The 23,324-nt window shown below is 40.6% G+C and overlaps 3 protein-coding genes across 3 annotated transcripts; 1 reads left to right on the top strand and 2 right to left on the bottom strand.

Annotated features, from left to right (window-relative positions):
- Positions 1 to 306: 306 nt before the first annotated feature.
- nrn1lb (neuritin 1-like b) lies at positions 307 to 15,383 on the bottom strand. The gene is made up of 6 exons (XM_031758103.2): positions 15,247 to 15,383; positions 6,873 to 6,930; positions 6,066 to 6,132; positions 5,430 to 5,668; positions 2,388 to 2,535; positions 307 to 1,449 (listed from the first exon to the last, which is right to left on the bottom strand). Exons 4-6 carry the CDS (start codon positions 5,482 to 5,484, stop codon positions 1,146 to 1,148), a joined length of 507 nt encoding a protein of 168 aa, XP_031613963.1. The 5' UTR covers positions 5,485 to 5,668; positions 6,066 to 6,132; positions 6,873 to 6,930; positions 15,247 to 15,383; the 3' UTR covers positions 307 to 1,145.
- On the bottom strand, positions 9,612 to 12,043 carry thap11 (THAP domain containing 11). Its single transcript, XM_031758006.2, has one exon. The coding sequence runs from the start codon at positions 11,697 to 11,699 to the stop codon at positions 10,869 to 10,871; it is 831 nt and encodes a 276-aa protein (XP_031613866.1). The 5' UTR covers positions 11,700 to 12,043; the 3' UTR covers positions 9,612 to 10,868.
- Positions 12,173 to 22,806, top strand: gfod2 (glucose-fructose oxidoreductase domain containing 2). The gene is made up of 3 exons (XM_039611061.1): positions 12,173 to 14,902; positions 16,345 to 16,704; positions 18,560 to 22,806. Exons 2-3 carry the CDS (start codon positions 16,452 to 16,454, stop codon positions 19,453 to 19,455), a joined length of 1,149 nt encoding a protein of 382 aa, XP_039466995.1. The 5' UTR covers positions 12,173 to 14,902; positions 16,345 to 16,451; the 3' UTR covers positions 19,456 to 22,806.
- The last annotated feature ends 518 nt before the right edge of the window (positions 22,807 to 23,324 follow it).

Genomic DNA, 23,324 nt, shown 5'->3' with positions numbered 1-23,324 from the left:
ATTAAGATTACACACAGAAACACACACACACACACACACACACACACACACATACATAAAACCTGACTCAAAGCATTTGATTTTAGGATAAGTAATAGTTTCAATCACTCAGCAGGATTGTGTCATGTATGTTAACATACCTTCCATGGTGAAAAATCACAGTGATGCAAAGTTGCATGTCCCACTAAATAATGCAAAACTAGAACATGATGCAGCAAATACACCAGTGATGTGAAAACCAGTGAAAGAAATTAAAAACATTCTTACAAATGACAATTACACACTAAGGAGACTCAGACTGCTGACTAATGTTCTTGTTGTCCTTTATTCTTCATTACTGTCCAAGGAAATGTTTATTGCATGCTTTTTGTGCATTTTATTGAGACATGTGCACACTGTTCCCACAGGAGACATCTTTAAACTGGGTTAAAGTCACATGAAATAACTCTGTTTATACAAATAATAACATGTAGCAGCACATAAGAGAGTCTGTCGTCACATAAATCTGATTTCATGTCGTTAAACCAGTCAAACAGGGTGATGACTTAAACCTACTGCACAAAAACACGGTTCGCCCCCCTCGCTGATAATACCCTCCTCCGGATCACACCTGATTAGGTCGCATGCAGATCTGAACACCTGGCGTTACAGCATGCCTCAAAATCTCCTTTGTCCTCAAATCATGGGACACTGGTGATGAACTGCAGCAGGGCTAAAAGATATATATTTTTCATAACCAGAGCTTTTCTTTCAGCTAAGTTGCCTCATTAAAGAGTTGTGGGGAAAGGGTTTATTCTTCCTTACATTAACTGTTCGCTCTTCTATAACAGAATAATAAATATTAGATCGTGCAAATTTAATCAAAATCATTTAAACTCTTGCAGTGATTGAAAACTTGGTGCACTTCATGTAAGAGGCTTCTGTCTGACAGAAGGCCAGTCTTCAAATTTTTTCAATGCTTCAATGCTGTATTAGTGTACTGAACCAAACATTTCAAACTGATCCAGTTATAGCAATCCTTATTTAAGGATTATGATGAGAGTGACTTGTATGGATTGTGCGCCCTTGTTTGTTTGGATTGTAGGGGCAGCAGGACTGTGATGGCCTGCTGGCATCACTCTGACCGAAGGGTTAATATGGGTCAACTAACTCCTGAGCAGAACTAGCAGCATGCCGCACGCAGGGAGCAGTACAGTGAAGAGCGTGGGGCTGTGCTTGTGTGTTTGCCCTTTCAGTGTTTCCTGGTTTGTCTGGTCGGACGTGGGGGGGCTCTGAGCTGCAGGCACGGTGCTGGGTGGGAGCGTTGTGCGGCTGGCGCACATGTTGTAGAGGTTTCCAGAAAACTCTGTCTTCCTGGACTCTTGTCTTAGAGACTCCCAAACAGCTGCTGCTTCTCCAGGACAGCCGGCCAGAGCTGAGTTGGCACAAACGTGAAATGCGTTCCAGGACCTTCAAGGAACCAGGACAGGAAGAGAGGTTAGCATCTCCAACACATAACATAAATAATAACCCAGTATGTTAAAGTAATGAGATTACTACAGAGCTGATAAGCAGCTGACAATAACTTCCTGTGGTTTATCACTTCTCTGGTGTCCTCCAGGACCCTCTGACATCACTTTTGGGTCACAGACTTAAGACGGCTCATTTTCTGATAATTCAAAGGAGACCTATTATGTTTATTTCCAGCTTCATATGTTTATTCTTAAGACCTTTGCACACAGCGCATTGTGAGAAAAAAACTATACAAAAATCCAAATTTTTCTAAAGCAAGTTTTGGTGAAGCATTTTTCCTAAAAAAAAAATGCACCACTAAACAACTGAGTATATCAAGCGCTGATGAGCTGGCCCTGATGTTTCTAAACAAAAAGCAGAAGAAACTGAGATTCATCCGATTCTCATGAGAAGGCTGCTTTTATACATATTTCAGGACGTCAATGAGGCAGTTTGAGCTGTTGTTGGAGGACTTGTAACTACATCTGAGGATGCAGAGAGCCAGCTGACCCAGAGCAGCAACTAGCAGTGTGTCTGAGATAAACCAGTATTATCTTACCATTTCCAGATCACTCGCATTTTGACCTACGAGCACACTGGTTGCCAGATGCAGTGGCCTGATTGGTCAGATCTGTTTATTTAGAACTGAAAAACTGAATTTGATTCACAAATTCATCCTACGATAACATGGTTGGTGTGCATTAAAAACAGGTGAGTCCAAAAAATATTTTGAAAGGACAAAATGCACCACACATGTGTCCGCAAAATGTCAGTAACAGCCATTCAGCTTTTTATAACACCATCACCAGAAAGTTTATAAAAACTGATCAGAGCAACTTCAAGACAGATTAACAGCCGTACCGTGCACTGACAGACTGACACACACAAACACACACCTGCAGATGGCATCGATGTCCTGTGTGCTCTGCTCTTTTTGTGTGTCCACTAAACTGTCCCCGAGTGTGAGTAAACACTGAGCAAAGCGCTTGTAGATGGAACCACATGAAACAGGGATTGCGGCGCTGAGACACACGGGGACCAAGCCTGGTGGAGAAGGAAAGACAAGACATATTTTGAACACTACAAAAAGATCATTTTATCTAAAGAAGGTTGATGCTCTTTCTCACAGTTGAGCTCTAAAAACATATAAAACACTCATTTTTTCAGTGCAGAACAAATGAATGCATAGATGAGGAGACTGTAAATACAGTGTTACTAAACTTATGATGGGAGAAAAATAAAACCACTAGATTGTTGAGGATTTGAATACAGTGTGTTTGTATGTTCATAGGCGTGATCCATCAGGTGCTTAGATGGATCAAACAGATACAGAAATATGTTGTATTCCATTCATCTGGAGGGATTATACACCCTCAGAGCCAAATTCCATGTTGGACTATAAAGCCATGTATAAGCTGTATGGTTGCATTGGTCAGCTCACATATAACATGTCATATAAAACATGTCCCTCTGTAGTTTGAGTTTTCACTGAAACCTTCCTGAAAAGCTGAGACACAAGGTCTGACTGGAGCACTGATTTGGTGAGAGTAAATCTGTACTGCAAGATCGCTTTCAGTTTGTCGTTGGCCTCAAACACATTAGTTTGCCAACAGACCTGATGAGCTGTTCCAGGGTCAGCCCTAAAACCATAAACATCAATCTGATGCTAAACCAGCCTTCATTTTTCTGGCTCCAGGCTTTCCACAGGAATTGGATGCTCTCTCCCCAATGTGCTGGATGTGACTGAGTGCAGTTTGTCTAATTTCTGCCTTTGTGATTCAGAACTACTGTTGGCTCTGGACAAGCTGCTTACACAGGGTGTAAAGAACACTGATCTTATTTTATACATCACTGAATATTGAAGCATTGATATTTGAATTAAAAAACAGAGCTTAATCAGCAATCCTAAAGGAGATCTGGCTGTCTGTATACATTTGACCAAAGGGTATAAAACAAAAGCATATGCATTGCAAAAACAAACCGCTTGTCTAAAAAATTAGCTCAGAAATTGGTGACATCTCAGACATTTTTGCCTTTTCTCCACAAGTTAATTGGAACTTTTGTGATTCAATCAGTCTGAGACGACCTTGTTTCTGCCTAATGCCAGTGCACGTTATTAGCTGCATCCTTAAAGCCCTGATGTATTTCTATGCTTTTGCTTCTCCGTGTTCTTTCTTTGCAGATGTTTTTTAATAGCTGTCTCAGCAAAAATGTAATGAATTCCTGTTGTGAAATTTCCAACAACTTGGTAGTTTTTTCCACAAATGAGCTTCATTCATGAAATGCGGTTGCACGCCTCACCACCACTGGCAGTCACGGCTGATTGCATTATGTTTCCAGGTTGTTGGAAAGTATTCTCATGAGCACAATGTCTCCAGGGAATTTCTTCGTGTTTTCCACAAATGTTCAGTTGAACTCGAGGATGAACTGATTACATTTCTGCACTCAAAGGTCAACAAGACATTGTGACCTCAATAAATATGTTGCTTTGTGATAACTCAATAGTTCCGATTTAGACAAAATTTCACAAAAATGACAAATGGGGATAAAATGATGATGTTGTGACTTTTATATGCAAAAGGATAAAGGTCGTGTTCACTGCAATGCCTTAATTTTCTGCAGAAACATCCTTGTGGTGATTATTCAAGGACATTATGTAGCTATGTTAAAAAGTCAACCCCAAAAACCTTTATAATGTTGGGACAGCCAAGGTGGAAGCAGAATTCACATTATTTACTATTAATAAAAATATTATATAAAGATAATAACATAAAATATAAAATAATATATAATAAATATATTTAATATAACTTATAAAATAATCAATATTACCACAAGCATCTTACAGGGTGCCTGAGCTTCTTCTGAAACTGATTATTTTCTTCTGCATCAACTTATTTACCCTTTTTTAAAAATTTGCGAGAAATCCAGCCACAGATACTCTGAACAAATATAAAAGCAGCAGAAAATTGAGCACAAAATGAAAAAGTGGTTAATCAGTTAATCATTTCAGCTGTACCTTTATGAACTTCTGAGAAGTTTGATTTGTGATAAAAACATATTTTGTGTGTTCTTTATGTTATATATGCTCAAATCTACATAATTCAAATACTGAATAACATTAACACTAATATAATAAATGTAGCAAAGTAAAAAACACAATATATTCTTCAGAGAAGACTTTTTAAAGTCTGCTCTGAAGACTATTTATTTGACCCTGACTCTAAGCTCCGCACGTGGTTTCCTGTGTACCCAGACTTAGTGTATCTGTACAAATGGCAAATAAAATATTTGAATCTAATCTTTATCTCAAAGATAAATGGTTTTGTTTCCCTGGGAGAAAAATTCTGTAACTGAAGAGTGTAATTGATAACCTGCATTGTGCTGTGTATCTATTTTATTCTATTTTATTATTTCCTTTTTTTTAAATCAATGTGTGCTTGGAAAAAAGATTTTAATCTGAAAGATATTACGGTAAAGTAAAGGTTAAATAAAATTCAATATGTGTTGTAGCAGAAAAATAACGTGGTATGAAAAGAAGGCTCCAATTTGTCCTCAGCTAAATCTACTTAGTTTCATCCCATTGGTGTTCACACTCAAATACACAATGTTGTACACCTTTCTGCATGCACACACACACAAACACACAAACAGCCTGGGGAGCATTTCATTAAGGTGAGTGCATTTGTAAAACCTTTCTCATCAATATCAGAACAAGCTGAAGGGAACATCCCTTATAAGCCATCTGAACTTCTCTGGACCTTTTCTGACAAACCTGAAAGTGCAAAGAAACGTTATATCTGCATTCAGACCCAGGACAAAAGTGGGGCAGTGAAGAGCACACTCAACACTTAGAAAGTTTTCCCACAAGACTGGATTGCACACAAACACGTACAACACAGTCACACTACAACTGGAGAGTACGGCAAGTTCCTTACTGAGGCAGAGGGCGATGGGCAGCAGCACCGTCGAACTGCCTGGATGGGACTTCATTGTTCGGCTCAGAAGTCCCGTGGAGCCGAGTACCACCCCCAAGCAAGAGGCTCTGATGTGAAGCTCCCACTTGACGTAAATCCAAAAAGTGCAAAGTTTCTGGCCTAAAATGTGATTTTTCCGACCATCCGTGGGGAATTCATCAGATGGCAAAAGTGCAGCAATGCACGGAGGCACAACCCAGCTGGATTAACAGTGAAAGGGACCAATGCATCACAGAGAGTAAGAGGATGTTGTGCTAGTGTGTATGTGTATATGTGTGTGTGTGTGTGCACTGGGGAGGCTTGGAGCAACAGACCAATGAGAGCATCACATCATAGCACAGTGGATTAGAGTGTTCTCATTTCCGGTTTTCAGTATTTGGAACATTTGTTTGAAACACAGATATATGATCTTATAATAATTTTGCTGTTTGCACTTGTGAGACACCTACCTGTTGCAAAAAATCAGTTTTAACCATTAAACAGGGACTTCGTAAGAGAACAGTGAAGCATACCATTATTAAAGGTGTCAGAAGGCAGGAGGATTTTTTTGTGCACAGATGGATGACATCCCAGTGAGGATAAGACAATCAGGCTCACCTGGGAGTCCAATGTGGTCACACAGCGGCTTCTGGGAATAGCCTCAGCCCACGAGAGAATTCATCCGCTTTTTGGGTTATGACAATAAGAGACAAGACAAAGACAGAACTGTTAAACTGTTGAAAATGGGTGATTGTGATCTTTACTCCTTAACTTCCTTGCGATTCCATCTTACATCCCCCTCCTCACCCTCCCAGATGGCTCACACTCTGTGCATCAGTATAAGTCCTGGTTGACATCTGCATACCGACACAGGAGGAATGGGAACCCATTGTTAATCTGCGGCTTAGAACAACCATCAACTGCAGAATAATCTGTCTGTGTCCCAAGCTGCTGCCCTGAATCGATACATCACGGGAGCTACTTTGGCAAAAAGTCCTCCTGGAAACATCTGCATTAGCTCATCAAATTCATCTCTTTGCAATGTCATATTGCAGATGTGCTCAGAATTGATAACATTTACGGTGCCATGAAAAAGATGTCATTCACATCTATCAGTCGGGAAAGGTTTCAAAGACATTTCTGAGCCTTTGGGACTCCAGAGCTATTATCCAAAAATTGAGAAAACTTCAAACTGTGGTAAACCTTCTCAGGAGGGGCCACTGTTACCGAAGAAGCGCTTCAATAACTCATCCAAACAGTCTCAAAAGAACCCACATTGGCCCCAAAACATCTTTATGATCCCCAAGATTTTTGGGAAAACATTCTTTGCCCTGACGAGACAAAAGTTTACCTTTATGGAAGGTTTGAGTTACTGTTACGTGTGGCATAAAACTAACACAGCATTTCTTAAAAAGAAAATCTTACCAAGTCAAACATGGTGGTGGTCAAGAGTTAGTCTGGGCCTGCTTTGCTGCTTCAGGACCTGGGCGAAAGAAGAAGAAAACTGGGTGAACTTATCTAGATTTTTTTGCTATCCTAAAAATTTTTTCCATTGTTTATATATAGCTAAACAATGGATGTATTCACAGTAAAATCACCCACTGGTTAGTGAAATACAATTGTGAAGCCTTAAGTTCCTGATGTTGTGAAACTGGAAATGATGAGGGAGGGGGGGGGGGACTCCCACACCTTCCTTCAACCTCCTTTTTGGCTCTAACAGGGACCGCAGATTTAAAAGTAAACATAATGCCATTTTACGTAAGACACAAAACTAGCAACTGAAACCACAAAGTAAGGAAAGAGGTTCACAGATTAAAGGATCTGAAGGACTGTTTTACCCCCAAAATTGTATTCAGTTGTTTTTTTTTTTGTAAGCACAGGAGTCGCCCTCTGTTGGCCACCAGAAAGACTGCATGCTTTGAGGAACTTTGGCTTCATTTTTGAGATTTGGAAATGATGTCCATGTTTTACATGCATGCATACGGAGCCCCGCAGGGGACATGGGAGAAAAAAAAAATTAAGACGGACTTTTGCGAAATCTCGCAAAAGTCCGTCTTAATTTTTTTTTTCTCCTCCTCCTCCTCTTCCTCCTAAGACGGACTTTTGCGAGATCTCGCAAAAGTCCTCCGTACATGCATGATTGTCCAAGTCAAGGACTTTATATTGTTCAGTCTTCAGGGTTTCTGTAGGCAGGAACAATCAAATAAGAGTTAACTTAAATTATTGCTGCATGTTGATGGGACAAAATATGCAGCAGCAGCATTAGTAGGATATGACGGAGTTTTTAAATGGCAATCCTGCAGACTGTCAGCTGTCCAAGGATGACCCCGCCTGATCTAGACTCACACACTGAAAGATAAAGGTGGATTATTACACAGCTATAGGAAACTGCAAAAGGATGTCATGCAACTTCTAACATTGCTTCCTTAATGTTTTAGATTATGACCAGCAAAACTATGAACTTTGACCTGGATTACTTATGATAAAGGCATCCTTTCTGACACATTTCAAAGATTTTCCGTGTTTATATATAAACTCTTATTTCAGTGGATTTCGTAATCACATGTTGCTTTCATTGTTGTACTTAATTCACATAAAATGATGTCTACATAATTGATAACCTGCCTTGAGAAGATGTCATTTGGCCTGATTGCAGTGGTAAACGGCAGCAGCCATCGAGAAGGAAGATAGAGTTGTGTAAGTTTGATTGACAGCACTGGATTAAGGCGTTACGCAACACTGTAGGGAGTAGAAAAGATAAATCCAGATGAGATTAGGATCTGGATCCTCGCTCTTTCCAATGCTCTCTGTCCATCCATTCATCCATCGCTCCCCCTTTCTCTGTTTCACATTAATACATTAGGTGTTTAAAAATTACCCGTTCCAGTGTGAGTGGTGAAACTGCATTACATGCCTACGTTCGTGTTAAGATAATTAGCATTTCACTTCCTTAAAATCTGTAACAATTAAGCAAATGAGCATCAGATTGGCCAGCAGACACAGACAGATAGATCAAGCAAATTAGGTCATAAAGAGAGGAGCTGAAGCTTCTCTGCTTCAAGCTTTTATCCCAGCGCCATCTAGAGGGTAAAAATCATGCTTCAGACTCAGACTGTACAGATGATTATTCCTATCCTGAAACTCTAGACTGGACAAGATGAAGAATCAATTTCTTTGACCTCCAGTCAACTAAAATACGACAATTTGCTTAGTAAATCTGAAGCAAAATACGACTAGAGATCATTTTTTGAGGAGTGATTTCTCTTTGGTGAGTTGGTCCTTTAATCAGTTTAGGCTTGTTATTTATGCTAGCAAAGAGAGAGAGAAATAAAGAATTCATATTTTGTTCTGACATTATACAACCCAGTTTCAGTGTAAGCCATAATAAACAGAATTAGATATTTGATTAGAAATTTCAGTTTTGTGCAATAAAACTGAGATTTATTTTTTAAATAAAGTCCTATCTCTGTAATTCTGAATGTGATGCCAGCAAAAAGCTATGTAAAACTTTAGGGAAAAGCAACAAAATACTGTGGGGCCAAAAACACTTCTCACTCACTGTAACTAAGCTGGTAAAAACAGCTTCTCGGACATTTAGAAATAGCATTTAACATACAGTGTAATTAGAAATATGATTTCAGCAGGCCAAAGATGGCCATCACATTCAGGTTTTCAGTGGGTGCTGGATCCAAACAACGGTCACAGCACGGGTTTATAAACAGAGCCACAAAAGCAAGTTAAAACTCTGACATGCAAAGAAAAGAAAACACACAAAGAAGATCCAAAAACTCTGATATGTTCTTGACGTCCAGCCTGGACAATGAAGTGAAATATAAAGCTGTTTTCTGACCACTCATAATTTAAAATTCCTGATAGAAGTAATACTTCGCATCCTGTGAGCTAAAGAGAGAGATTTGTAGACCTAAAGTCAGCATCTCTGTGATGCAGAGCTATTAATCTGCACAGAATATCTAACTTGTCCATCTGTGAAGACACCACTAATGCTCAACAATGATGATGATGATGTAAACTGCCCTGCCTGCAGACCAGACCTGTCACCCACTCGCGACAAATTCAAATCCAATTAAATTTTGGGTGTGAATAATTTTAAGATCACTGCACTTTACGTGACGATTGTAAACTGTAAGGTTTCCAACACAAGTCTTTTATAAGTTTATTTCATACAAATTTTATTATTTTGTCCACAACTCAACACAGCTGAAAAATATTGTAATATGACTTACAAGAGCCACTGCAAATCTTCATCTCATTTTATTGTTTTTTCTAAAACAAACCCCTCACCTGCAGTCTGGAGATGAGATCACATGAGCCAAACCCCCCCAATATCAATGAAGGTTTAAAAAGAAAACAACAGAAACACTGTCGGATCCTTTTTTCCCACCAGAAGTCTCTAAAATGCTGCTATGAGACAAAATGCTTGTTGGCTTGAGAAATAACTTGCCAATCTTAAACAATGAGCTGCCAGATCAGCTTCAAAAATATGAAATGTTTGTAATATCCTATGCTTAAAACACTGATGAACAGGACAAATATGTGGCCACTAATCATCTGTGTGGAGAATAGTGAAGAGGCACGTAAAATGTTTAAATAACACCAAAAAAAAGAAAAAAGAAGCAGGTGCTGCTTCCCAAAAACTATGGAAAAAACGTCCCCAAGAAGCATCCTTTAATAACAATTCATTTTAAGTGCCCTTTAAAGCTTTGGGGAATTTCTTCAAGTCTTTTTTTTTTTCTTCTCAGTTGCAAAAATACTTCTAGCAACAAAAATAATGGAAATAATCTTAAGGTACCTTTAATGGCAACTCTGAAACAGTCGTGGTAGAGTTTTATTTAGTTCACTACAACCATAAGCAGGCCAAGATTAGTGTTTTGGTTAAAACAAAATCCTATAGATACTTCATCTTGGCGCATTTTTGCATGTTATTGTGGGGTGTTTTTGTTTTCCTGTTTTTGCAACAAGAGCCTCCTAAACTCAGTTGGAAAAACAAAACAAAAACAGCTTAAGGACAAAAAACACTTTACGCAGCTAGGCAGTTTTGAGCATGTTCCTCGCCGGTGTCCCCTCAGTCTGTCCGGTCATAAATAAGTCAAACATGTGAGTCTGTGCAAACTACGAGTCTCATCTGAATGGATTCATGTGATCTTGGTTTGGCTGCAGACCAGAGGCGGACTGTGCATGTTTCAATGAGAATAGCAATAAGTTTATTACTATCAGCTACATCAACTAGCCAGCCTACAAAAAAAATTAAACACAAATAAAATAAAAATCAGCTCTACTTGTTGGAAATAAATTGTCATCGCTCTCAGTTTCGTAGAAATCGGGGCTGGATCTGCTGTCTCCTGCTCTCCGTCAGTCTGAGTCTGTGTAACGGCTCGTCTCCGGGGATGTTCACCCATCCCATCAGATTTTCTTCCGAACGTTAGCAGCCACCGTGTTGCCGTACAGCAGCCGGTCCCGTTCCCGCACTTCCTCCTGCAGCTTGGCCTCCGCCACCCGGAGCTGACGAATGGTCGCCTTCATCTCCTTCATCTTCACCTCCATGAGCGCGATGATGTCCCGCTGATCGTTCAGCTTCCTCAGCAGCTCGGCCGACGTGGTGCCGGTGGTCAGAGAGTACGAGTGGTCCAGCGGGCTGCTGGTCACGCTGACATACTGCACGGGTGCCGCCGCGGATGAGGTGTCCGCCTGGGAGTCGCCAGCCGTGACCTCGGCTGCACCGCCGACCTGCCCCGTGTAAGAAGTCCCCTCCGTTTGGACGGGCAGTCGCGCGGTGCCCAGGTACTCCCCGTTTTGGCCTATCTGCACCACGGTGATGCTGTCATCGCTCGCCTCCCCACCTGCGTTGGCCTCGGCTCCTTCTGCGGTGCTGCCCAGCACGGTACTGGTGACAACAATCCCGGAGGTCGCAGCTGCGGCGGGCGCGGGAACCGCCGCGGACACTTTCCTGCCTCTGCCCCGCCGACTTCTGCGCTCATTCACCCCTCGCAGAGGGAAGAGGGACGGCACTCGGATGCTGTAGGTTTTCCTCCCGCCGGCGAAATGCACGCTGCAGACTCGGTGCCCCGTAGTCGGCTGGAAGGTGCTGAAGCAGCCGCTGACCCCGGCCCGGGAGATGTTCCTCAGCCACTGCTCTCTGAGTGCGGTGTCCTTAGGAAACGTGTAGAAGCGCAATTCCCGGTCCCGGTGCGAGTTGTTGTAGCAGCCGGGGACACAGCAGGTGAACCCAGGCATATTTACTTCAGCGCCGAGGCTAAATCTGCGGCCTTCGGGTGAATTTAAGATTATTTTATTTTTGTTTCTTTATTCTATGCTATGTTATCAAGCTCGGCGGCCTGCAAGCGGAACTACACGTCCCACAACGCTAACAACTTCCTGTTTATTTTTTAGCAAAAGTGAGGCGCTCTCCTTCGTACGACGACTAAATACACCCGAGATTAGCCGGCCGCGGAGCACACGAAGCTCTTGCATATGCTGAATTCACGGCTGCTGTTTTATTTTCAACGGTAAATGTTTTGTCTTGTTCTTAGCTCTGTTATCAGGGTAATCGTCCCCCACTGAGAACTAAAAGTCCCACAATTCCTTGCGCTTCCTGTCCATAACCGTTAGTGATATAACGCCTCTGCTGGTCAGTGTGTGTAATGACACCGTTCGAGTAGGCGTGTGTGTAAAGAAAATACTATCAACGTGTTAAAAAAAAAAAGCAAAAGAACTTAATTAATTATTGATCCTTTAAAACAAACGTATGTGCAATCAGAAATAGCCATGGAGAATAACACACGTTTTTAGATGGACCAATTTTATGAAATTCAAGGCTAATAATTTAATGTTCTGCTTTTTCTTTTGGCTTCTCCTTTTAGTTTTTGCTATAGCAGATCATCTGCTTTTATTTCACCCTATCACTTTTATCCCCCTTAATCACACCATCAGCCACTGTCATCAGTAAATGTCATTTTGTGAAGTCACCGTCAATAATAGAAACAGTGTATCCCCACCAGTATAAATATCTAATCAGCTTACATCTAATAAGTATCCACAGAAGGTGTATTGTATTGAATCTTTATTTTGAACATGTTAAAATATAGGAAGAAGCATAATCTTATTTAATCCCACACCCTTTCCACTATTTAGTAATTAATAGTCTACACTTTTTCTTCCTGTTTATACCCTGTCCATCAGAAATTCTTCATTACAATAACATTACATGTTACATATGTTTTTTCTTTATTTATTCAAATTTATATTTTTAAATTTATACTTTAAATATATACTTATATAAACATACCTGTGCACCTACACATATATACGCATCACTGTTGTGAGAACACCCGATCAGAGCCCTACCTCCTTCCTGTACTTTGCAAAAACCACAATTTTGAACCGCTTTTTAAACTGAGTCATGCTGGGACATTGCTTCAGTTCTCCACTTAGTCTATTCCACAGCTTAACTCCACACACAGAGATGCCAAGACTTTTTAGTGTTGTACGGATTCAGGGATGTTTTAAATTTATTCCCCCTTCAAACTGTATCCCCGTTTCCTTTTAGAAAACAATTTTAGAATATTGTAAGGAAGTGGGTTGTTTATTGCTTTATACATAATTTGTGCAGTGAGAAAATGAACCAGGTCTGTGAATTTTGGTATTTTTGATTTTAAGAATAGCAGATTTGTATGATCTCTGTAGCCAGTTTTATGGATTATCCTTATGGACCTTTTTTGCAATATGAAGACTGATGATAGCGAACATTTATAAGTATTGCCCCAAACCTCTACACTGTAATGCAAATACGGTGAAATCAGTGAACAATAGAGAATGTGGAGTGATTTGTGGTCCAGATGTGTTTTACTCATGGTGATATATCATATGTGTGTATTTTGTGAGAATTTCAAAAGAGGTTTCAACAGGTATTATTCACTAATTTAAAGTTAGACTGATTTTCAGCCTGTTTCCTTGGATTGTTTGTTCATCTTTCCATGTCAACTGCCACACTGTTCTGGTGGTAGTAACCATTATCATCCACCTGATGGCCTTGTTGATCACCCTTTCTGCACTCCTGTGCTAGTTTAGTGGTTGGCTGGATGGTTGTGGATTTGGACGCTCCATGTGTCACTCTTCTGATCATCATCACACAGCTATTTCTGCAGATTTTGTTTATTATTTTACACACTGTAAATGTGTAGTAGCCAAATAAACCTCATACCGTATTCATCCAAGATCATTTCACAAAGTAAACGCCAAAGTTTAAAAGTATTTTTAAAAATAAATTTTATTTGAAAAAGCTGAGGCAAAAGAATGTAAACCAAAGTCACCCCTGCCAACAGCAGCATTAAACATAAGCGCTCACATACCTCTAAAAGTTTAAAGTTCAGTGTGTTGCTCATGGTGCCAACAGATGAACTGAAAGTTAACAATGGGTTCTTATCAGGGGAAAAAGATACATTCAAAATGGTATCTGCGTTGCAATAAGTAAAGCCAAAGGTTAAAATATCAATACTACAGTCTAAATATCAGGAGAGCAAATCAATATGCTTTCAGATGTGTGATTATACTTGCATCAGGGCACTTATCTGGTTATTTTGAAACATGTGCCCTCCATTCAAAAACAAACAAAAATTACTATTAATTGTCCACGAACAAATATTGAATATATATTTGAGTTTGTTTCTGTGAAACCTGTGTAATTGTAACTAATACTGTCAAATGAAATTAACCAGAATAAATGATCGAAATATATTTAACCGGAGACATTATATGAGAGGGATGTCACTAAAGTAACTGAAATACAAGGGAAAACACTGCAATAGCAAATGTGGTAGAATTAGGCTATAACTTTTAGAGAGAAAGCGTTTTAAACCTTAATTTTGTCTCAAAGCCAGCAAATTATTTTGTGGATTTTGTGATAGATTGGACTGGTAGCTACGCCTTCAGTTTTGGTTAAAAATAACAAGTCAGATAACTGCTTTGGGGTAGGCCTATTTCAAGACGACTGCCCACTGGCAAGAAGCTTTGAGGTAACTGTTGTTGCGATTTACATAAAACTGAATTGAAAGATTTTAGATTAAACGAGTGAAACTAGTCAACGTACTGAGGGATGTGTACAGGTAGCGCACTGAATCATGGGTAAACTATTGAAACGTCAAGTAATGCCTTAACTGCAAGGGCACATATTTTATTCGTAAGACGTATTAATTCATTAATAAACATATATCTTTAAAAGCAAGGTTTTGTGAAACTTTTTGTATCTTTGTGTTTAAACGTAACGTGTTTCCTATGTGTCCTCCGTTTTGATTTTTTGCCGGTGACCTATCTTCACCGCTTTAGTATGTCCGGTTCCCGTCATAGTATTGCTGTTGCTGCTGAAGTTACCATTAGCAACTGGGCAGCGCCCGGCTCGACACCTTCCGACGTCGCTGATGTTGTGCTGCCAAATACAGTAGGTAGTTAACGTTTCCTTGCTTTTTACTTGGGATTTTTTTTTTAAATAATGCCCGTTTGTAGATACTTTGACCCTAAACAGTGAACCCGAGAAGTATCTGCGTTTACTTGGAGTTTTTTTTTTGTGCACGCTCTGCGGTTGTCTGGCCAGCTAGCTGAACGTGCTAGCTAACGTTATCAATAACCTGACTGTTTAGCTAGCTCACTGTGTGTGTGCACTTGTAGCAGTACGCGTGTGTGAGACTAAGACGTGGCCACTTTGAGGAAGTTTGTAGTGTTTTATAAAATATGTCTATTCCCCAGCTACTACTTCTGATTCAGAAAACGACGAGTCCGTGTGTCATACCTTTGATATTTCATCTGTCTAGCTGACACGGCACGGCTCAGTTCCCAGTGTTGTCGGTGTGTGAGAGACTTCAGCTGCTTTCAGCTGCTTTAGCCTGGCGCGGATGCGGTTTAAACTAGAGAAGGTTCCCAAAGGTTGCACAGGTAATGCAGGTGCAGGGGCACGCAGACTTTCCTCAGTCACCCTTCTGTTGTACAGTCATCATGGCCACAGGGAGAGTCAGCAAGATAGACCTGCTCATTCACTTATATAGCACTGAGCTAAATATGGACCCACCCCGCATTTCTTTATATTTTGCTAGGAAAACGGAAAATAGGTGCAGCAATTTATGGAGTAAGAGAAGTTCACACCTGAGCCAAAGCTGCTGTTCTGCTGTTTCTCCTCTCGGCACATTCCTTTCCTTTTTTCCTCCTTACTTCTCCCTAAGAGTCCACATTCTGTCCCCAATGACTGTAGTCTTTGTAGCGGTACATTTAGTTCATTTAATGTTTATAAATCAATTTCAATTTTTTCTTTGAATTATATTACCGTTTCTGGAAATCCTCTTAGTTAAATGGACATATTTTTTGTGTTTTTGTGTACGTTTTTCAGCTTAGTTGATTTTTATGCATATGTATTTAATGTGGATATGGCCTGCTATTTAAATCAGTCACCGGCCTATTATCATTCCAGATCAGGAAAACAAGGGAATAAACTCATACTCGTTCAGGTGATTTGTAACTTTCAGAACAACATCAAGTGAGTGATAAATGATTAGATTGTTCTGACTGCTGGTTTTCATGTTTAGCCTGGTTGAAAGACAAAAGATGACATTGACATTCAGTGGGTGTGAACGAGGAAAGGCATGTTAAGTATGTGGCAGGACACGGTGTGAGAGCCTGTCACAGAGGTCTGATAAGAAAAACTGGTCTGAACTTTCACCAGACCTGTAGATACAGTCAATAAAGCTGGGATAAATGGGTAAAGCACTTATTCACTACTCTTTCTCATTTCTTACTGCTGCATTCACAAAGAGCTTTTTTGTTTCCCAGGATTTTGTTATGTTATTGGATAAAAGTTGATCGTTCTTTAACTGTTCAATTGTTAATTGTTTTATAGGCTAACTCAGCAGCACAGGCCTTGAAAAGCTAGTGGATGATTTGCTGTTGAGGTGCTGGAACGACTGGCGATGGTTCACACATAGGGTCCCACTGAGCAGCTCTACCATGCTGCCGGGAGTCGGTGTGTTTGGCACGGGGAGCACGGCCCGAGTGCTGGTCCCACTGCTAAAAGCTGAAGGCTTTGAGGTTCATGCACTCTGGGGGCGAAGTGAAGAGGAAGCATGCTGCTTGGCAAAGGAGCTCGGCATCCCGTTTCACACCAGCCGATCTGACGACGTCTTGCTGCATCAGGATGTTGACCTTGTCTGCATCTATATTCCACCATCCATGACAAGGCAGATAGCAGTCAAGGCACTGGGTAAGACTCCATAACCACAAATATAACATAATATAACACAGTGTGTTTGGCTGCATAGTGGCTGAGCTCTTAGCACTGTCACAGCAAGAGGGGTTCAAAGTCAGGCAACACTCTTTCGTACAATGTTTGTATGGTCTCCCTGTTCTTGTGCAGGCTTTCTACAGGGCCTCCAGTTTCTCCTACCACTAACCCTATTTAGTGCTGCCTATCTCATGAAAGAAATCATCTCAAGAGTTAACGCCCTAAATGAAGGTTGAAATATTAAGATTAACATGTTAGTATAGCATATTTCTTCCTCTTGCAATAATGCTTTCAAGTTATCAGTGTTCTGGTACCAAATTACAAAATTTTAATGAAAACATGCAGTGTTCTGAAACACTGACCAGTGCCTCATGCCTGCTTGTGATGATGCTTATTGGTCAATTGAGGGTAAAGTCAAAGCTACGGTGAAGAAGAAACTCACACAGTGAAAATGGCGGAAAGCACAGATAGCAGGGCAAAGCACATCGGTGGCATTATTAATCACACTTATTAAACTGTAAAATATTGATTACACACACAGTGCGGTGGATAAATATATAATTACTGCTGATAGCCTCATTAGGGACATTTATTATTAGTTATACGGGTATTTGATGTATCTTCTATGTGTGTTTTACAGTTTGTCCAGAACTGTAGGACTCAGTATCATGATATTGCTGTTATTTTGGGAAATGTATTATTAGTTGCTTCCACCTGTAATGACTATAATCCTACTACACCTCCTCTGGAGGTATCTCCACTTATCTTTGTACTTCATCACAAGCCAGATGTGTCAGATAGGAACCCTTCAAGTTTCAGTTCTGGGTCTGGTTTCGATTTAGCACCCGTAGCTGTTTTCACACATGACCTCCATGGATTGTTAGGAAACTTAAGTGTGGTAATTGCCCTACCTCACATGTAGCACACACCAAGTGATAGTCTACTTTAGATGCAATCTCACTGCTGGAAATACTGCATTTGATTAAAGCGAGGGAACTGCCTGGGTAGAGCTTGCAAGAAGCAGCATACATGAGTGCCCACTCACTTGCTGGAACTTCACCAAACAATTATGTAGTGCTGTTGCCACACGAGAACAGTCAACCGTCACGCAGCGTTTGTCCCAGTAGGCTGGAGATCGTTCAGTGTCCATTCTGACTATGTTAAACATTTGCTGTGTCACATACAGTTCCATCAGGTGAGGTGTGGAAAAGGTTCAGAGCTGCGTGTGAAAACGGCTCGTGCCCTGAAGCAGCTGGGTGTGGCGGGTCAGATCTAAAACACATTTCCTCTGTAATGTATTCTTCAGGGTTTGTTATTGATGTGTGATTAATGGTGATCAAAGCCATGATCAACAGCAAGTGTAGCTACAAATTTTTTAAAAAGAGAGAGAGAAATTCTGTTAGTAGACTGAAGCAAACATAATCAACAAGGTTTTCCAATCAAAGGGTACTTGATACAGCGCTTACTGTATCTGATGGAATTCCTAAGCGTTGACCACAGTTTCCTGTTTTAGTTGCAACTTCCTGAGTGTTTCCCCGCTGAGGGACTAATCCATGGGACCAATTCCAAAGGCTAGTGAGGGCTGATATAAAATGTATAACGAACGCTGCACTCCCTAGATGCTGTTGCATAATTTTGGTTTATTCATACCTAATATGAAGAAATGAAATGAACAGTAAAGCAATCAAATGCACATTCTGATAGATGCATCGAACTGAAACTACTGCAGATCTGAGCTTATGTAAAATTAATTGTGTGAAATCTGTTGTCGTTGGTTCTACGCCAAAGATCAGTGTAGTAAGTTAATAACTGCTGAATCTCCGTCTGTCTTCAGGTATCGGTAAGAATGTCGTGTGTGAGAAAGCTGCAACTGCTGTGGATTCATTCAAGATGGTCACTGCAGCCAGATACTACCCACAGCTGCTCAGCATTATGGGTAACACCCTGCGCTTCCTGCCAGCTTTTGTTGCAATGCGCCAGCTGCTGGTGGAGGGATATGTGGGCGAACTGCAGGTGTGCGATGTTCGAGTCTATGGTCCAAGCCTGCTGGACCAGTCGTACGGCTGGACCTGCGAGGAGCTGATGGGAGGAGGCGGTCTTCACACCGTCGGCTCCGCCATCATCGACCTTTTGAGTTACCTGACAGGCACTCGGGCACACCGCGTGCACGGTTTACTGCGGACCTTTGTGCAGCAAAACGGTTTGATCCGAGGGATCCGCCGCGTGACCAGCGACGACTTCTGTTTCTTCCAAATGTTGATGGGTGGGACAGGGTCCAGTGGTGTCTGCTGCACTGTGACCCTAAACTTCAACATGCCGGGGTCGTTTGTACATGAGGTTATGGTAGTTGGATCCACTGGGAGATTAATTGCCAGAGGGACAGAACTGTATGGGCAACGCAACGGGAGTAAAAGCGAGGAGCTGTTGGTAGGCGACAGCGGTTGGGTGGGACCAGAGGTAAAAGAAATGCCCCTGCCTCTCCTGCAGGGCCTGAGCTCCATGGTGAAGGCGCTAAGGCAGTCTTTTCAGGCTCAGGAGGAGCGCCGGTGTTGGGCACGGGGACCAGTCGCCACTGCACCAACGTTTGAGGACGGTCTGTACGTGCAGACGGTGGTGGAGGCGGTGAAGCGGTCCAGCAGCAGCGGAGAATGGGAGTGTGTTGAGATCATGAGTCATGAACCTGATCCAAACCAGAACCTGTGTGAGGCTCTCCAGAGAAACAAAAACTAGATCTGTTTATTCACCCAGTGCGACTACTGCATGTCTGACAAAACGGAGCTCTGAATGTTTCAAGTCCGCTGCTTCGACCTTATATGTGACACATGACTACTTGGCTTTTTTTTTTTTTAACACTCTTGTCACAATTTGAACATAATTTTTTGTATTTGAACGAATAGGACTGCGTTGTGAATGCTTGAACCCTCACATATGTGATTTGTTTGTACACTAAAATTTGTAAACCACAGCTCTATTATTCTGATTCTCACCAGAAAACATTACCATAGCTGTAAAGCTCATTTAAACGTGTTAAAAGCTACTTGTGCCCCACTGGCAGACACCTTACGCTGTCTTTATTCTCATGAAGATGTGGAGTCATGATTTCAGATTTTTGGCTAAAAAAGGATCTACACCTACATTAGTTGTTAGCCAATAGTAGATTTTAATTTTAAAAAATGGTTTTAGGTTGTTGTTGGGGTTTTTTCCCCAACTTATAAGCAGTTTCTTTTGATTTATTAATATAGATAGAAAAAAATTATGAACTCTGAATAAGTGCATTACCCCTGAACTTCCCTTTTTTTCTGGTTATTGTTTGTTTGTGTTTTCTTTTCTTTTAAAGTTTGGGTATCACCGGAGAGTTTGAGCTGAGTCCAATATTTCCCTATGACCACCAGCTGGCTCGCTGGCTAATAAACCATGTGCCAGCAGGAACAGTTCATTGAACTCTGCAAGAAGTCAGTGGTTTCAGGACAGATTGAAAAGAGTGTCTCAGTCATATCTGAGTTTGTTTTGGCCCACTGATAACGTGGGAGGGATTAATGGGTACAGTATGCCTGTTTTATCTGAATTAATAGTCTCAGCTTGTATATACACCCTTTTTGATGGTACAGCAGAATTTTAGAATTCATAGATAGTTATTTTGTTGAGCCTTCAGCTCTGGGTCAAGGATCCTTTCCCCCACTTTGCAAATCCTGGTCTGTAAGTGTCAGCACATTGGTTGCAGTTCACCAGCTGACTGACGCCTGTGCTAAAAGTTTTGTACTGTAGCTACAGAAAGATTTGTCCAATTTTTCAGGCGATTAATAATGCTGTGTATTACTATAGGGAAACTGGAACACCATGTGATTCTCTACTGTAGATAAAATTTAGACTTTAATATGTTTGAATGGAAATATATTGGTGTTAATGTACACTTTTAGCACTTTTAGCACCTTTTTATAAAAGAGGGAGTGTTTACCTCAGCCATGAATGTGACCATCACAGCAGCCGGGTGATTTGACTAACAAATGACCCGTTGTGATTCTGGTAGAACTCAAATTAGAGCAAGTATAATGGAGCTGTGTTCAGTTTACTTTCTATTTTATTTTTCACCATGTAATAAGCATATTTTAGACATTTGCAAAAAGAGGCTTAATAATGTGTTTGTTACAAAATGGCCATGACTTACATGATACCAGGGATTGAGTAAAATAAGCTATGTAGAGAATAAAATAACAGTCTGTAGCAATGCCCCTGAATTCCCCACTGTAAATGTATACTGAACTCTATTACTCCTGTAAGCTGGAGAAGAGGATGTAGAAAGTGTGCAGTTCCCTGCTGCACAGACAGAGCAGCAGTCACGGTTTTACCAAAGTACATTATAAAATTTCAAAATAAAAGCTCTACTTTAGGATGGATGATTCAGCCATGTCCTGTTGGATAACTGGATTATGCCTCAGGGAGTTTTTAGTGCATACGCTTAGCACCTGTTTTTCCATTTTACACTGATCGTATTCCATAAGGATGTAGACCTTTCACCATTTTAAACTGGTATTTCCAGTTTATTGTGATGTGCATTTTCATAGACAGTATAAAAGATGAACGAAGCTTTCAAGTCTAAAAATTGAAGCCAGCCTGGAAGTGCCATAAACTGAATTCTTTTTAAAGGCAAAACCTGCAATACTGTGGGGGGAATGACCATTGAATTTGACCTGTGTAAACACTCTCCTGCTGAGTCACTCATTTTGGGTCACGCTAAATAAATGATTAAGTCTGTTTTCTAAATTGGTGGTCATTTGTGTCAGATAAAAAGATTTTTGAGGTTATGCTGGTTAGCTAGCAGCTTGTGATTGGCAAGTTGTTATGAGCATCACAGTAGCTATGTCCATTTTTTTATACTGTCCATGGATTTATCAAATAGATTATAAGATGACAACAACATTGGAAATAAAAGCTAGGATGCTTAGGGGGAGTCATTCCCACATGCTCTGTTTGTTTGTTTGTTTGTTTCAGTTTTCTTCTGTGATGTTTTGGCCAAACAATGACTGCTGAGATCAAACATCAGTGGATTATTTGGATTGTGTCTCAGGGAGTGTTTTGGAGATGTTCTTGGCACCTGATTTCCACTTCACACTGATCATAATCTATTTAACCGGAGAGTTTCTACCAGCCTTCAGGTTGCAAAGCAGAAGATTAAAGTAGCAGCCGGCTCTTCTTAGCATTCACAGGGTTTAGTGATAAACTCTGAGATTTATTTGATTCAAAGCCTGAGTGGTTTTAAAGTTTGTGTTAAAGGTGTGTTTACATTTGTTAAGCACTGAAGTAAATTGTAGATTTTTTTTTTTTTTTGTAAACACATGGGGTCACCAGTCGTTCAGAAACTGTATGTATATTGAGTGGAACCACTGGATTTGATGTGTGTGAGAGTGTAAATGTGCTCCGAGCCAGACAAGCTTCACAGGTGTTGTAGTCGCTCACTGCTTCTTACTTCTTACTTCTGCTGACTATCCTAACAAATCGTGGCTTCACTGTTGCTAACGCTGGTGTGGCAGGAAGTGACACGGTGTGTGTACTGCTTTGGTCCGGCGTGTCTGTCCCCTCCTTCAACACCACACAGGATCTGCAGATATAAACAAATGCCCGTTACACTCTTACTTCATTCTGTCCCAACAGTGCTTTACAAAAACAGGAAGTTGAGTTTACATTAAGTGTCTTTATAAAACACAAAGCATGTCACGTTTGCCTGCAGGATGTTCCATAATCTGACACTACTAAAATACATTCCAGCATTCATCATCATCTTCTTGTCTACAGTTGTTTTGTTGTTTTTGCACTGAGAATGACATGATGCCACATATTTAATAAACAGCGTGATGCTTGTAGCGTCCAGCCAGCTCGCTGAGGAACACTTTTTGTATTTATTTGTAAGCTCAAGTGGAGAAAGTTTGCCATTTTTTTGTGTTTTCAGCCTGTGAACTTCTTTTTAAACCTGTTTGAACTTTTGTGGATTTTTAAGCACTAATGTGTTGCTTTAAAGTAGGGAAACTGTAGTGCTCATCCGCTTGACGGATATTTCCTTTAATAAAAACGGCTGCCTTTGTTTAACTCCTGTTGTCTAATCTGAGTTTGTTCATAGTGTTAACTGTGAAGAAGCAAGGCAAGCTAAGTATAGAAAAAGGAAAAAAAAACCCTCCAGCAACCTTGATCCTGCTTTAAAGCATATAAAGTGAGGGTTACATTAGAACTATTGTGCTGTAATCTGATGGCACAGCATCAGCCACTCCAGCTTATTTGAGAACATGTGGAGTGTGTTGATTAAAAGCTTAACAGAGCCGAGAATATGCAAAAGACAATTTAAGAGATGCCAGTTTCTTTTATTATTATCAAACTGTGTTGCAGTAAGAGAAAACCATTCCATTGATCTATACTAATTCTAGCAAGTGCAGGGCATGAATCTTTTACCATATTTTACTGAAATTTGTGTATTTTCCGTTTGTTTGCTGCAGCAAATGTTCTATCCCACCTTTATTCACTCATGAAATTACAAGAGTTTCATGGCTACACCTTTAAAACTCTGAGTATTAATTGTCAAACACCTTTGAAGAGCTCTTATTTTCAAAATT

The sequence above is a fragment of the Oreochromis aureus genome, linkage group 1, assembly GCF_013358895.1.
Source record: "Oreochromis aureus strain Israel breed Guangdong linkage group 1, ZZ_aureus, whole genome shotgun sequence".
Taxonomy (NCBI): Eukaryota; Metazoa; Chordata; class Actinopteri; order Cichliformes; family Cichlidae; genus Oreochromis; species Oreochromis aureus.
Note: the sequence above shows the minus strand (reverse complement) of the source record. Positions and strands in the feature narration are given on the sequence as shown.